This window comes from Rhamphochromis sp. 'chilingali' (assembly GCF_963969265.1).
Source record: "Rhamphochromis sp. 'chilingali' genome assembly, chromosome: 9".
In the NCBI taxonomy this organism is placed as follows: domain Eukaryota; kingdom Metazoa; phylum Chordata; class Actinopteri; order Cichliformes; family Cichlidae; genus Rhamphochromis; species Rhamphochromis sp. 'chilingali'.
Window position 1 is genome coordinate 37,337,364 of NC_137936.1, and position 16,864 is coordinate 37,354,227.

The following is a 16,864-nucleotide window of genomic DNA, read 5'->3' on the forward strand; positions in this document are numbered from 1 at the left end:
TGTTGTTTGTTTGCCTTTTCCTAACATCCAGTTTCCAAACCCTAATATTTGCTTTCCCGACCATTTATTATTAATTTAGCACTCGTTAGCAAGTCTTAAAATATTTCATCTAAGTGATTGGCTTTTTTTAATGGGCTCCATCACATGCCGTGCACTTCCTGTAACATGCATTAAAATCTGGAGGTGCTCTCCTCTCTCTATCTGGTTCAATAGTGTTACATTAAAGCCTCTGCCATCTTTTTTCCACTGACAGAGTTTTAAAAGCCGTAAAGCCATCAGTACCTGAGCAAGTCACTTACTGGTATCACTTTAATGCATATATATTATGATAATCTTGTTCCCTGCTTATTGCTGCCTTAATAATGGAACATTTCATTGATCCCTGAAGGAAAATCCTCTTTATGCCTCCACGTTCATGCTGAGGCTAGAGTGCAGTAACCTGTGACTGTGGGTGATGGATCCACTCAGGGATCTTTGAGCAGGGCAGATGCTTGCTGACATTTGTGTTTGCACCGTTTTAATCCTTTTTTGCCGGGAACAGATCCTGATTTGCATTTATAAATGTTTTACTTAAATCACCAGAAAAACTGAGTTACAAGGAAAACGAGTTTGTGGTAAAGTGAATGATTGTTTTAAACTAAGTGCAAAAAGAAAGCAGTTTAGTGCATCTAAATGCTCTGCCTTAGTTTGAATTATTATGCACTTTGTCAGCACGCAGTAATGCTCGCACGTCTCCATTTCTGATGTGACTGACTGTAGGAGGATCTTCTCCTTCTACAAAGCTTCTAAATAAGGAGGAAAAATGAATGGATGCAGTCTGTAAAGGGGAGTACATGTAAATTACAGTCACAGAAATATCTTAACAGCTGCCAGTGTTGCTGCAGTTCACTAAAACAATGCTGTAAAACCACAGCATCCCCCATGTTTGAACTCCCAGAGCCCCACTTTACCTTTTCCAAGAAATATTTAATTCAACAACACTCGATTCCAGCAAACCCGTCATCCGCTGCAAGAACAGCAGCAAAGGTCTCAGCAGTCCTGCTGCTGTGTTTCAGTGCGGTGTCTCTGAAGCTACCTCGAGATTTCAGTCCATTATGGAGTCTGTGCGTGTCGCTCTCACAGTCTTAGACTCATCTGCAGTAAAGTAAATGTTGGACTTGCTGTTTGTTTTACAGGGCGAGATGAGACCATGCAGCCTGCCAAGCCAGCCAAGCCGTCCTTCCTGGAGTACTTTGAGCAGAAGGAGAAGGAGGCGAACATTCATAATGACGGAGGAGGAAAAGGACAAAACAACGCTGATAACCGCAAACTGCCCGGAGAAGGAGATCTTGAAGTGGTGAGCTGGAAACGTGGCGCACACTGTTACACTTTACCGTGAAGCCGTTACCTGGTCCACTGAACACCTGTAGATGTTACTGAATTCACATCAGTACAAGCACTGAGGTGACAGGAACTATATTTAAAATGGCACCATGAACACGGCACAGGGGTATGATCCCCACCAGCTGCTTCGTTTTCAATAAAAAGTAGAGGTCTTCATTTTGGAAATGTTCCTGGTATCTAAGTGAAATACTGATTAAATACGAGGAAAAGTCACACAGGTTTGAAAGTAAGAAAACACTCAAACCATAAATCTGATGGGCGAGGGTAAATATTACCTGTACAAATACTGTGTGTGTATTTAAGTGCGCTGCTGCCGTCTGCAGTCAGGTTGCTCTAAAAAGCAACACGAGTAATGGAGATGAAGACGGTGAACCAGCTGCACAATGAGCCGTGTGATTCAGGCTTCTCTCCTAAAATAAAGTTACTAAACTAAACTAGTGAGGATTGAAAACTGCCAGTAGCTCATAAACTTATTATAAATAAGAAACTACCAAAGTGGATGGAGGAGATGGAGCTAACCCAACTGCACCTTCTCCTTTGGCTTTATATGCATGCAGGTGAGCCTCTGCAGCTAATCAGAACTCAGATTAAACCATAGAGAAAGGGCAGGAGGGCGGAGGTTAATCACAACATGGATCGGGCTGAATGCTCCTTAGAACCTCTCAGAATATGTCTGATGTCTTCAGATCAACCTGTGGAGATGTCTAATAAACAATGAGTGATGTCTAGACCAAAATACTCAATTTTGCTCTCCAAGGGCCTGATATCCACTTACGAGGACGTTATACTGCCACTGTTCTATCGAAATTTAAAATGAATATCCTCATATGTGGATCTCATTTTTCTCAGAAACAAAAATCAGGTAATTCTTTGTTTTTACATTCATCAAGTGCCAATGAGCCCAAATAGCAAAGAGAAATTAAAAATGCCATGGAAGAGTTCGGGTCTTAGGTTAAAGAATTTAAATTCAAAGCTCTAAAAATGGTTAAAATTTAGTTTATTGTAGCTTCTGAGTTGCTTCACTTTTCAGAGCCTGATGCCTCAGATGAAATCATGTTAACGAAAAAGCAGAGGTTGTTTGTCTCGCTCAGAGACATTTATGCTGGACGCGTGGCTGCTCCTGCTGCTGGAATTAAATATTGAATATGTGACCTTTAACTGCGAGGTGGTTTCTCTTACCTGATCACCCAGCTGCCGTTTCACCTTTAGCTGTTCAGACGACGCATCAGCAGAAAGCAAAACGATAAATAAAACTACAGGTAGGCACCGAATCCTAAAAGCTGAAATTATTAAAAAGAAACAAACAAAACAATAAAGCAAAATTGTATTTTGCAGAATTTATTATCAGTGGTGAAGCTTTGCTTGAATTATGTACAACACTGAATTTCACAGCGGCTGTTTGAGCCATAAAAGAACAAAGACGTGTGTTCTGCTGAATGTGCGCATGTATGACTTCATAATTTTCAAGTGTGTGTGTGTGTGTGTGTGTGTGTGTGTGTGTGTGTGTGTGTGTGTGTGTGTGTGTGTGTGTGTGTGTGTGTGTGTGTGTGTGTGTGTGTGTTGAATGCACTTATATGTGTGCAACTGTGCGTTTGAAGTCGGTACACTAACAGACAGTGACGGCTCCCCGCTGGTTGACCCTGATTTTCCCTCTTGTTCTCCTGGATCTTTAATATTGTAACTGTTCGATGTAGGAAGGAGGGAAGAAACACACAGTCACTCACACTCACACACACACACACACACACACACACACACACACACACACACACACACACACACACACACACAGAGGATCATCACAGAGGTGTATCGCTCGTGGCTGTGACGCCTACATGCTGTCAGGTTTGATGCTTGTCAGGCACACGTTCAGTTAGAAGATCATCTCTCAGTGACTTGAAAAAGTTTTGGATTGTGTGTTCGAGGGAGACGAGTTGACTTAAACATTTACATCTGCACTCGAACATGCAGGAATATAAGCAGCATGCATTTATAGACAAGAGGAAGTACATGACAGATGCTTCCTGTCTACACTGTTTGAATAGAGACTGCGTTGAGCTGAAATGCTCCCCAAAACACTGAGGAACAGGACCTGCACATTTACAGGAAGTGTAGAGCAGCTGGCTCATAACTGGACATATGGAAGTTCCAGTTAGGTTTGCTCTTTGTGGTTTGCATTGTTTTAAATGTGTTTGTTATCATCAGCCAGTTTAAAGGTGGAGAGCTCACTCGGGGTTGGTAATGAGGTGCTGCCCTCATTATGACCACGAGCAGCAGGTGGCGACCAAATGAATCAGAGTGTGGATGCAAGCAGTGGCAACGCAGGACTTTAATAGAGGAGCAGATTGATTTGTTTGTTTTCTTTCAGTTAGTTTTGTTATTACACAATACTGTTTATTCAAAGTGTAATCTTTGTATTTTAGTCAGCTAAATTATCTTTTCAAGACTTTTCAGTTTAGTTTCAGTATAACTACAACAGCACCGAGGATAAACGCAGGTTTTACTAATACTGACATTTTCACAGGTTGAACTTGCCTTGTGTTTTGTAGCACAGAGGATCTGAGTATTTCTGTGTCTGCGGTGCATGAACATACTGCCAATTAGCACTGAGCCTCTGTGTGTACAGAGACGACCTGATGGCAGCAGAAGTAAAGCTGTTTCTGCAGCGTTTAGGGGAAAATCAAGTCGGCTTTACTCGAAGACTCCAATCCCACTCGGGGGGATTTATTGTTCCATTAGACTTTCAAATGTGAGGATAAAAAGCTAATTTCTTTTTGGATCTCTAATACACTGAGACAGCTTGTTGACAGCCGCATGCTGACTGTGTTTAATTTTAGATATGTCGGCTCTTCTATTTTTGTATTTTGCTATCAGATGTTTTTTTAATGCTCTTACCCGGGACAGTCATGTAGGCTCGTTGAAAACTCCAGCAGTTTGTGATTTATACATGTGCTTTTTAAAATCTTTTCGAGGTTTATTTCTTCCCGCGCAGGGTTGCTCTTTCACTCTCGTCTCTGTAGACCCTTGCTAATAGTGTCCCCATTGTACATGGCAGAGGTGTTTGCATAAATCGCCTTTCACCTTTATTTTAAGGTGTGTCATCATCTTGTATAGGATTTTAAGGTCTATATATAGCTGTCCTGCATTAATATTTACCATTTTAGCTGTGGTTTTAGCTCCAGCCTCCTTAGTAGTGTGACAATGCAGCATAAGAACATATGGAGGAAAGCACTAACCTGCATTATTCATGAGAAGACGTAGAACAACCTTCCCCGCGCACCACCCAGCGCTTTCTCTTTTTCTCTGTCTTCATTCCCGTCTATTTTTGTTCTTCACTTATTGGTTTCTTTTTTTCATCCCTCCTGCTGCTTTTTTCCATTCTCTCTATCTCTCTCTCTATCTCTATCTCTCTCTCGCTCTATCTCTCTCTCTCTCCTCTTCAGATGTAAAGGAGTCCATGTTCTTGGCTGGCAGACGGTCAGCGGATGCAGGTTGAAACCAGTCACTGTCTAGTGAGCCCTCATCTGTCACATGATCTGTCAAAACGTAACTGTTAAACAACTTAAAGAGACATGCCAACACACACACACACACACACACACACACACAGACCACTGGAGTTTGTTTGCTTTCCTGATGGCGGCTTCAGTGCAGTGGTGGGGGAACTCCAGGCCTCAGGGGCCGGTGTCCTGCAGGTTTTTGAGGTGTCTGCTGGTTTAAATGGCTAAAGGACCTCGTCAACATGTCCTGAAGTTCTCCGGAGGCCTGGTAATGAACTACTCATGTGATTCGTGTGTGCTGACCCAGGGTGATACCTAAAACCTTCAGGACTCTGGCCCTTGAGGCCTGGAGTTCCCCCACCCTGCTTTAGTGACTCATCTTATAATCTCAGCAGACATTATCTTTCAACTTTTCTTTATTACCTTTCCCTAGCATCCTCATCCTCTGTCACACCAGGCTTCTGTATCTCCTTCAGTAGGTTGTCCCTCCTTTGTGCCTTCCCCCGCCTCCTCCACCTTCAGCCAGTAGCAGTTTCCTCAAACACCCTGCTGGTGATCAGCACTGGGAACAGTTATTGTTAACCCATTTAATTTAGTCATTCTTGACACCACCCTCCCATTTATCCGTGTCTTACACCAGCACTAGGAGTACCCTAGCTTTTGCTTGTGGATGAATGGAAACTTTGCATAAAGGGTTCAAAACCTCTTCCAGGGAGCCGTCATGCGTTCGAGAGGGAGTCAGACTTGGTGGGAACACGTCTGAATGTCTGAGTACAGCCAGAGCCAGCAGGCGCTCATTGTTAAAGATTTGTGTACTTTAACTGAAAATCAGACGTTCTCCACTGCTTTAATGAACATGGATTTGTTTCCAGAGGTTCCTGTTTGAGTCTTTATGTCTGGAATGAAAGCAGCTATTGAACAGAAGGCTCTCTTCAGCTACTCTGAGTCTATGGCTCAACTTTTGACCTCTGTGTGATCGAGGCTCAGAGAACCCTAGAGCAGCGGTCCCCACGGACCGGTTTAATGTCAGACAATATTTTCATGGACCGGCCTTTAAGGTGTCGTGGATAAATAGAACAAAATAAAATGATACGACCAAGACAAAAACTGGTATTTGGCATTTTGTAAATATAAAAATAAACATAAATTCAGAAACATGTGTAATTGTGTAACTTTATTAGCAGCGTCCTCCTGAAATTGCGCCAACAACACTGAGAGTAACATCCCCCTCTCTGCCCCTTAATGCTCTCTGGTCGCTATGGTAACACATCAATATTTCTTTCAAAATAAGACACAACTGCAACACGGAAAAAGACCCAGGGAAACAGAGTTAACGATAAAAACCCTGAAAACCATAAATTTCACACCCGAGCCTCAACTCTCGCGGCCCGGTACCAAACGACTCACGGACTGGTATCGGTCCGTGGCCCGGGGGTTGGGGACCGCTGTGCCAGAGCAGTTGGAGCCTGGTGCTTCTGCAGGGCCTGATGAACTAGCAGAACAACTTTTGCTTTGAATTTTACTCTGACCAACAGTGAGATCCCATATCAGGTTCCCACGGAGATATATCGAAGTTCTGTTTTGTTTTGGGTTGTTTTGCAATCTTTAATTAATGATTGTGATAATTAGCCCCATTTAGAGAATCTAGCAGATGAAATGCTGCTGTTAAAGTGTAAATACAGCTTTAAAGAAAGGGAGTGAAAAGCATCCTGATGTGCTGCTCGTCTTCTGGATTTGCCGCAGGTTTTTGACACAGCTGATCATTTCTATAGTTTCAGTCATTACTCAAGAGAAGTAATGTAACGCATATTAATCCTTACTTAAAAAATCATGCAAATAATGCTTTACTGAGAATAAGTAATCTGGTAACACTGTTACATTAGTTCTGTGGTGAACTGCAACACTGAGTTACATTATTACCAGTAATCAGCTGTTCTGCTTTTTCATATTGTTTATTTCATATTTAGATGTGAATCGAACAAAATCTGTCCCGGAGTGAAGAAGTGAGGAAACACTTGATGGGGCAGTGTGCTCTTTCTGGTTGCTCCTGAGCAGACTGACTCTATAACGCTGTCCTGCTTAGAACAGTTTGAAACAGATGAGAGAATAGTGCTGTTGGTGAGCCTGATTGCTCTTAAAGCTGCACTGAAGTTTGTTTGAAATGGAATCTTTAGTTCTTGTGACGGTACATCCATTTCTACAAGCAAAGCCCCGTTTGTAGTCTGCGCACACTTAAGAAGTTGTGTACTCATAGAAAGCTCTGAGCTGGCAGGACGAGCTGCAACAATGTCAGAACAGATGAGCAGCTTTGTATCTGCAGCCAACAATACAGTGAAATCCTTTAGCTCTTCAGCTGCTGAATGCTCCACTGTTTTTGCAAACTCGTGTTTGGCTGCTGAGATCTCACAGAACTGTTTCTGCATGAAAGGGAATTAAAATGGCAGAAAAGTGCTGAGATGAGCTGAAAAGGGAGAATTCAGCTGTGGGTTTACCACTACAGCAAAATATGAAAACTACAGATCCACACAGCAGCCTTAAATACCCTTCGGTTTGATAAGGATAGGTGGAGAGGGAAAGCCCACCCCCATTCTTCTTGTACAGCCACCGAGTGCTTTGATGTCGTTCCCTTTAGAGGGCGGCTCTGTGTTTTTGGTCAAATTATGCAGCGTGCTGTGGAAAAGCTGAGAGAGCAGACGGTTTGTAAGCAGTTAGCTCAGGTGCTAAATATTTCATAACCAAAGTGTGTGTTTTTGTAGTTGTTTGCTCAACAAAATAATGCATCACAGCTGCAGCTGAAAAGAATGCGCTCATAACAACATTATGGATAATTCATATTTTCATTTTAATGACCGCATCCTTAACCCTTGTATGGTGTTCGGGTCTGTGAGACCCGTGTTCAGTTTTTTTCAAAAGAAAAATTAAACAATTAATTATTTTTTCACGTGTAAATGTGTTGTGTCTTTCCACTCACTCCACTTGATTATAACTGATTTATTTATAACATTTTATATAAAAGAAAAACGAGAAGCACATTAATTCATAAATGTGATCTAACAAAGGTAAAGGGAAAAAATTAACCATGTTTGCTGTTCATATGTCTTGTAATTGGGATGAAGTAAACATCTGTTGAGTAATTTAACATAAAATTGTTTGATAGTGTTAATTTGGAAAGCCAAAACTCTAGCGGGTCCACCAGACCCATGAACACTGGCTGAGTAACAAAAATACGAACACCACACAAGGGTTAAAGAGGGACTCCTCCCTAAACCCGGCATCGAAAGTTACAACAAAGTCAAGAGTGTGCTGTGTCAAATGTGTCAAAGTGCATCAGGTGATTTTATTGGTTTAACTGAAGAAGTCGTCAAAGTTTTAGTTTGTGTTGAAGTTTGAATGAATTCAGTCGGCTGTGAAGTCGAGCGCACCGACCGCTGGAGTCGAAGCAGGTTTCAGTGTTGAGGATTGTGATGGGAGGAGCCGAGCGATCCTTCTGTTAATAACAGCAGCAGGTGCACAGGTGTGATGTGCGTCTGTGTTTAGGTGAAGCACACTTTCACTTTGGGTTTGAACCTGCTGATCAGCAAAAGTACTGATAAAGCTCCGAAGGTCACATCTTTTTTTTTTTTTTTCTTTTTTTTTTTGCCTGTCCCGTTTGGCTCTTTTGCATCAGAATTGTTGTCTAAAGGCAAAGAAAGATGCCCAACGGATTTACTTTACCAAACTGACCATCCCAGCCTTGCCATAATGGTCCATTTGATTCACCTTTTATTGTTTATTTTATTTTCACTTACTGAACATGGGACAGACTTGACTGGGGGAAAGAAGGGGAGAAAGAAAGAGGGAAAGAGAAACAGCTGAGAAGAGGGACGGGGGAGAAGGGCAAAAACCAAAAACCAACAGAATGAGCAGAAAAAGAAAAAAAAGAATAAAAAAAATTTAAAAAAATGCATATATCAATCACCTGGGTCACCTGCTGAGAAAGAAAAAAGAAAGCAAGCAGAAGAGAACAAGAGTAATAGAATAAACAGCATCACAATGATATATGGGAATATGACAGTAAATACTAAATATTAAACATTATTGTGCAGCACATAAGATCAACAGAACACAGTGTGCTTTGAGGTAGGAGCCAAAAAGGGTGTAGTTTGTGGGTGTGATCACCCGTGTGTACACCTGTGAGCATGGACCATCAGGGTGTACACCCCACCCCTGGCATCGTTGCCCACCTCTCAATGTTAAATACACGTAGACATTGAGGGCTAGCAGGAGGGACCATGCGCTTACCTGCTGCTCTCTGGCAGGTAGCTCCATGCCCTCCTGGGTTTTAAATGCACCTTAGAACACACATGCATCAACATTACAATGAGCGGGTGGAGGGAGGTTTGGAGTCTTCTCTCACCCCCGTTCTCTGCGACCTGCTGGAGCGGGGGGGCTAGGAGGAGTTGGCCGTCCGACTGCGGTCTGGAGTGTGGGGCCTCCCTGCTGCTGCGGAGTCGGGGCGGTCTGCCTCCCCCCACCGCAGGGAAAAGGGTAACACCACCTGGGTCTGGGTGCAGTTCCCCCCTCCAGGGGCAAGGGTACCTAGACCCGGTTTGTAGAGTACGCTTGGGGAGTGTGATCGTGTGTACAGCGTCTCTTTATGTCTGTCTCCACGTTGGTTGAGTGTGGAGTAAGTGCATATGAGAGCATGAGGGTGGGAATGGATGTTTGTGTCTGTGTGTGCCTGTATTTCTGTGTCTATATGTCAGGTTGGGTATCAGGCGCCACCTCTCTGGGGACATCTCAGGCCCTCCAAGGTTTGGAGGCCTATCTCCCCCTACCACCACTTCCCCTGCCAGTGGCGGACTCCCTCAGACGTCGGTGCGTTGGTGGTTCTTTGTGTCCGGGGATGGGCGTCCAGGTACACACCGGCTCACTCCTTGGCGGCCGCTTATCGGGGCCTGGAGCCTGGGGCTCGCTCGGGCCACTTCGGAGGTGGGGTGCCCCCGGCCTCTCGGCCTGGGGCTCGGTCACTCAGGCACAGCTGGCTGCCGGCGGAGCTCACGGGCGCGTCACTGCAACTCCCCCTGGCTTCTGCTCCGCGGCTGCTGAGTGAGCCCTCATCTGGGACTCTCCTTAGCTCTTACTGGGACAGTGTGGGTCTTCCTTGGTCTCTTGTGTTCTGGGGGCCTCTGGATGTCTGGAGTTTTGATCTCCTCCATACCTGCTTCATGCCCTGGAGGACGGGGCTGTGGCCCCCCCACACCCTCTAGCAGATCATTACATGAAGGAACCTTTTAAAAAACAAAAAACAAGCGCGTCCATGCCCGAAGGTCACATCTTAATATTCCAGTTAAAACCTCCCGTTGCTGTTTTGATGCACTTCATCATTTATTTAATAAGTGAGTATTTTTTTTTATTGGCTAGTTTAATAATTAAGCTGTCTTCTCCAAAAGTTAAAATGCTTCTGACATAAAAAATATATTTGTTGGTCTGTTAGGTTAATTTTACTTCTTCATTGATGAGTCCATAAATCAAAGAAGGTCTTGTCCCATTTTTAAATGCTTTAGTTGGATGATTCCTGTAAAGCAATACTCATGATTGATTACTGTAAATATATTGAATGAACTGGACATATCAGCAGCAAATGTTGATGTGAGCTTTTGGCCCTTTTGGCCGCTTTTTTGGAGTCCAGTTGTAGGACCTTCCCTTGTTCACGGTTATCTGTCTAGTGGACTCAAACGGCGGCGTTATTTTAGCTCTATTGATTCTGGGTAATAAATAGCCTGAGAGCGTTGTGCTGCTGGTAAAAGCTGAGAGGGGGAATCCCCTGGGGAAAAGCTAAAGCAAGCACCAGGTCCCTGTCTGAGGCCGGCAACCGAGAGAGGAGGGATTGAATACAAGTCAATAGATTCATCCTTTGAAAGCTGCTAAAATAGATACTTTCATCAGACACTTTGGTTATTGCTGTCATGTGTGACGTACTTTGAGGGCGCGGTAAAGGTTTTTGTCAGCGTCCACTAATGGACTGCGTCCGCGTTGATCTTTGACCCTAAAGTCATCAAATCCTGCTTCGAATGTCGTTGTGACGCGTTGTGTGTATCAAAAGCTGACCGTGAGAGTTCACTCATGACAAACGTTCAGTGTTCAGAAAACTTTGTGTTTCTCGTAACTATAATTTAAAGCAGAGAGGTGAGAGCAGGGAGGGAGTCTGAAGCCAAACTGTGAGCTGGTTCCACATGAGAGGAGCCTGAAAGTCAACGCTCGTCAAACTCAGGGAAAATAAATGTTTGCTCTTAATGAGGTGCCCTGACTTTCCGTCTCACACACCCGAGGTCCTCAATGCTGATGAATAAGCACAGCAGCCTTAACATAGTTCAATGTGTTCTCCTCTAGGTAAGCACGTGGTCGGTGGAGGATCTGCGGCTGAAGCTTGCCTCTCTGGACCCTCAGATGGAGCAGGAGATCGAGGAGATCCGCCAGCGCTACCAGTCCAAGAGGCAGCCCATCCTCGACGCCATCGAGGCCAAAAAACGAAGGCAGCCGAACTTCTGAGAAGTTCTGAAGGATTTCTCTCACGTTTCCCGCAGCAGTTTGGAGGAACGTCACCGAGGCTGCTGGAGTTTCTGCGTGATGTGACGTTTGGGGAGTGAGGATTATCGGTTTGACGTCTGCCTGCTGAGCTTTTGGACCTTTGTCTAAGAAAAACTGTAGAAAAGCTGTTCAGCTGAATATCATTGACATTTATTTTGTCTGCTTGAGATCCATGATCCTTCTGTTTGTGGCATTTCTTTTCATTTCAGTATCATCAGCAGCAGTTTTGGACTCGAGTTTCTTTCTGCTTATTTCAAGCTTGCACACAGTTGCTTTAAGGAGGTGAACAGGTGAACATACCTGGAGACCGTCAGGTCCTGTCTGTAATCATGTGGTACATCATCATTTGAACTGCTGACTGTTAAACTTCGGTACTCGTCTATTACTTAACTTCTTGCCATCATTGTTGGTGAAGCTGCGGAGCTTTTCTAGGTTTCTGCGTCAGACAGCGAGGTGTTTTATAGAACAGGATGAATCTTCATTCTTGAAAAATGCACAAAAATGTAACATGGACAGTGGATAAAACTGGGTTCTGTCGGCACGTCTGCTTTTCCAAAGATCTCTAAAAGACAACAAATCACTGAATTTGAATTCACAGCTAAAAGCAGAGGAGATAACCAGTTTTTCTCCTCTTCCACTCGACTGGTCATCTGAGAGATGCTGCACATATTCTGTGTTTCCACACAGTTTGCTCTGAACTCCAAAGCTAAGGTTTCTTTCAAAGCTGCTTGAGGAAACTCTCTAATCTGGTACATGTCCCTGCGTTTCTGTTTTCTACATTTCATAACTTGGTGTTACATTGAAGTCCTACTCATTATATCGGACTTTGTGTTTGTGCCTCGCGACCAAACTGTTACTAGAGCTTTTCTTTTGTCTTTGATCTTCTGTGGGCTGAAGCACATTTCTCTCACTCCTGCAGCTGCAGCATGAAGCCAGCCTGCAGAATTACTTCAGTAAAGAAGACAGAAAAATGGGATCAGTTAGTGCAGAGTGTGGTTCGTGAAGCAGACGTATTCTTTGCTTTGTAGAGCACATCATTTCACTTTTTCCAGTTTTATATATTTATAAGATTATGCGATCGTCATCTCAGCTCTTGGGCCAGTTAATGAGGAGTGTTTACAGTTCACAGGTGATGATTCTGCTCTCTGATTGGTTTGTTCGGTTGGGTTTCGGTTGTCTGTCGGCTTGTGGGTCAGAAGATGAATCTGACAGGTTGAGATGATCAAAAAGAAAAGAAAAAAGAAATCTGGCTACATGAAATTACAAATCTGTAGAACTATGTCAATATTTAGTAAATGTTTCTAACACACTGTAAATTAGGAGTTAAAAGACATTTTCAAGTGTTTCCAGTTTGTGTCGACATTCATAACTCCAGTATTACAGTACGTCATCAGTATCCTGTCATTACAGCACAGGAGGAGTTATTGTTGTCGACATGCAGACTAAATGAAGTGCCCTTTTTATTTTTTTATACGTTTCCTTTGTTTGAGTGGGTCTCTGAGTGTAGCACGGGGCACAGTGGCCGCCTGGCCGCTGGTTTGACTCGTCCTCAGATGAACTTCGCTCACTGTTCTCGCTAAACTGAAGCAAAACTTGTTGTAGAGAAACTCCCTAAAGTCCAGCAGGGGGCAGTAGACAGATTTTCCTGAGTGAAGTGGAGTGTGTGGAGCTCGGGGGCTAAAATGATTGTGCTCTACACAGAAAATCCCTCATTTTACTTTTTTTGTGTTTGTTTTTTGATAAAAATAAAATTACACTCAGGCCATTTAATTTTTCTTCCAGTGAAGCAGATTTTTTTTTTTTTCTTTCGAGTTAAAATGTTCGCATTGTGCTAAAACATGCTGATTGGTCAGGACGGCCCCCTCGACTATGCCCGTTCCCAGAGCAGTGTGGTTGAACCACAGCACAAACAGAAGCAGCCGGCTGTGATTGAAGGCGACTGTATCTAAAAATCTCTCCTGCTCGCTTCATGACTGAAATCAAAGCTGCTGTACTCGTGGTGCACGCTCCTGTCACGTCTCTAATACTTACAAAAACGTATTTTACTTCAGCTGAGCTTGTTTAAAAAGTATTTAGAGAGAGAAAGTAGAATTATATACACTCTCCTGCCCTTCTATCAAAAATGTTGACCCTGCAAATTTTACATTTTTGGCTGCAGCTCAATGAAGTCTCCTTCATTTTGGATCGTCTCAGCACGACTCCCTACAAAGACGTTCTCTGACAGTGCCTTATTCTCGATTAGCCAAGTGACCAATCACAGCAGAGACAGGTGACCAATCACAGCAGGGCCAGAGGTTCTGTATCAGTGAAGCCTGTGAGGAAAATCCTGCATTCTTTAACATTGAAAATGTAGACGTAGTCTGCTGCAAAATGAAACGATGAAACTGTAAATGAGCATATCGTGGGCACTTGTAACGTTACAGTGTGTTAGGAACCATTTATTAATGTCTCCTTATAAATGTTTGACAGTGGACAATAGACGAGAAGATCTCATCTTTCTTATATCCGTTTACTTGCTAACTGTTCCATCTCTCCACAAAGTCATTTTTGAAAGCACAGATGATGGTTTGTAAGTAAAACATGAAGTTTGGGATCCTAAAACTTCTGAATTTTGATGTTCTGATTGTTGATTGCACCAAAATGTGAAATATGAGCACATTTGCCTTTTTGTTTAACCACCAGTGCCCTTCTTATTGTTTGGATTTTCATTTCAGATCCAGTTTTTTTCTTTATCTCTCCTAAAATAAGCTCTAAAAAAACAGACCTGGTTTGACAGATTTATGGAGCAGATTCAACAAAGCTTTTATCCCCCCGGGTTTGATCTGGCACAGCGGACTCGACGAGGCCGCTCCTGAAAAAGTGCCAAGAAGACTTAACTTCTGACATTCCTTTAGGAGGTCCAGCACAAGAGAAAATAAGGGACGGTTTATATTTTTCTACGTAGGTTTAGCGGTGACGCAGTCAGTCGGCGAGGTGACGGTTTGTGTGTGTGTCCGGATGAAAATGAGCTTCTCAGGTCATAAAAACTCCTCAGGGCTGTGAAATAATGGCAGAACCAATTAGAAAACGCTGTAGATGGTTCAGAGTTCCTTCATACACGGTCACGTCTGTATATATGAGCAACACTCGGCTGCATGTGTATATTTTGATTCATTCAGCTGAAAAGTTCAGTGTCAAAAACAGGACTTTAGAAAAAATGTGAGAATGGCTGCTTTCAGAGGGAAACCCTTCAGATGGATTTCATCACACAATGCTGTATTTAACGGGTGGTTCAAATCCACAATGTGCACATTTTCCTGTGGCCTGCAGTGCTCTTTATCCACCAGCCATGTTTTAGTCACATGGCCAGTTTCCTTTCAGTCCACAGCATTATAGTAGAAATAAACATGTTAACAGCCTGCTGCAGAAATGTTTCTGCCCTCTGTGGCTGTTTTCATCCTTCATAAGAACTGTACAGTGGGTTCACTTTTCCTTTATGTCTGTTTAGATTTGATTGTGGCTTGAAATTCGAATTGTCCACCTTGGGAAGCTGTAGCTGACCGTTGTCTGTCTACAGCTCAGCTAATTTGGATCATTTCTCTGTGTTCACACTGTTTTTTGAGCCTTTTTGTGATGCAGATCATCCATCAGGTCTGTGGTTACAGTCATTGACATGCTCGTGTTTTATCAGCCTGTTACTTTGCAGTAATAAGCAGCTGTAGGCATGTCTGAGACCAAACTGATAAAGGTGGATGGATATCAGTGCAGGCCGGAGGAAGAACCTGTGAGTTTGTTTGAACTGCCCCTTTAAGCTGGTTGGTGTCTCCTGTGTTTCTCTGTAAGATGATGACTCATGAGCACAATTCATTTCCTGCTGTGTTACAGGCAAAGCTTTTTCTGCCTTGTCCTACCAACTGTGGATGCACTGTGGGGCTGTCAGAATATAAAAACTGGTTTTGATCCCTCGACGTTCAGAAAAAGGGGACACATATTTAAAATAATGGCGCCTGATTGTTGTTGAATTATTTGCATGAGCTGCTTGTTGCTGCCTGAAATTAAGTCAAAGTCACTGGAGACCAGACAACCTCTTTTTTTTTTTTCTTTTCTTTAATGTAACAGAGACACTTTTAAATGCTTCTTTGATTTTCCAACCTTTGACTGATTCTTCATAAACTGCTGAATATGGAAACCACAACAAACATCAGAAAGCATTTGCAGGTTTATTTTTGGTACAGCCAAACTTCTTCAACCTTGAGACTGTTGAATTTTTACTTTGATTTAATATAATTTACATGCTTGAGTTTAAAAAAAAAAAAACTGAGCAGCATGTCAGTTTACTCAACGAGTGATTCATGGATAAATCCATACACTCAAAATGAGGCTCTCTTTAATCTCTACGTTTGTTTTGTGAACATTTCTTTCTTTAACTTTTTGTTTCGTGCTGGTTTTATATAACTAGCTGTTTAATTTCACCTCAATATTCAAGCACAAACATTTTTTGGATCAAATAAAGACCAGAATTGGATTCTTGGAAAAAAGTGAACAAACGAACAAAACAAAGAAAACCAGAGAAAAACATGAAATGTTGCTTTAGTTCAGCAACTCCAGATTAGACTTTTTATTTTACAAGTTAATCTAAGTGAAAATCTTTCTGCCGTCTTGTGTCTCTGCCTTTTGTATAAATCTGTTTGAGCATGTCAGGATCTGAGTTTGCTTCCTGTTGGCGTCGGCCTTAAAGTCAGCTTGTGTTTGAGATCACTGGTGTTTGGTTGGTTTGTGTCCTTTGTGGGTTTTTTGTTGTTTGCTTGTCTAACAAAGAAAATAAAAAACTAAAGCAATAAAAGATGCTGCTTTTACTTTTGTACATATAGATTCTTATTAAAGTTCCAATTAAATCAAATGTAACTGTAAACACGCAGCAGACGCTTCATTAGGTACACCTTGGCAGTAACAGGCTGGACCCCATTTTTCCTTCAGAACTGCTTCAATTCTTCATGGCAGAGATTAAATATAAAGAACACTTCTCAAAGATTTTGGTCCATGTTGAAATGACAGCATCACAAAGTAACTGCAGATTTGTCAGCTGCATCCTTCATGTAACTCCTGTTGCAGCACATCCCAAACTGAGACTCAACACACCAGGCAAATTATATTTCATCATTTGTTCACCAGTTTTAATAAGTCTGTTGCAATTATTGCCACAATTTCCTGTTGTTATTTGACAGGTGTGGTCTTCTGCTGTCTACAGTTCAAGATGCTCTTCTGCATATCTTGGTTGTAACGAGCGGTTATTTGAGTTACTGAGTTACTCTGACCTCTGACATCAAACATTAACACAGTTTCTGCTCACTGGATATTTGCTCTTTTTTTTTAACCGTTCCCTGTAATCAGCAGTTTCTGAACTACTCAGACCTGCTGCTCAGTTGGAGCTT

The 16,864-nt window shown here is 42.6% G+C and overlaps 1 protein-coding gene across 2 annotated transcripts in view; it reads left to right on the forward strand.

Moving 5' to 3' along the window:
* The window catches only part of LOC308403032 (serine/threonine-protein kinase 4-like), a 46,261-nt gene extending 29,996 nt beyond the window's left edge, over nucleotides 1–16,265 (forward strand). The window contains exons 10-11 of one of the 2 annotated variants that reach the window (XM_080892257.1): nucleotides 1,176–1,336; nucleotides 11,256–16,265. In XM_080892257.1, coding sequence (XP_080748383.1) covers nucleotides 1,176–1,336; nucleotides 11,256–11,414 — 320 coding nt within the window. In that variant the 3' untranslated portion in view covers nucleotides 11,415–16,265. Of the gene's footprint in view, nucleotides 1–1,175; nucleotides 1,337–4,826; nucleotides 4,969–11,255 lie in introns of those variants that run through there. The other variant, XM_080892258.1, reaches the window with a different exon arrangement.
* The last annotated feature ends 599 nt before the right edge of the window (nucleotides 16,266–16,864 follow it).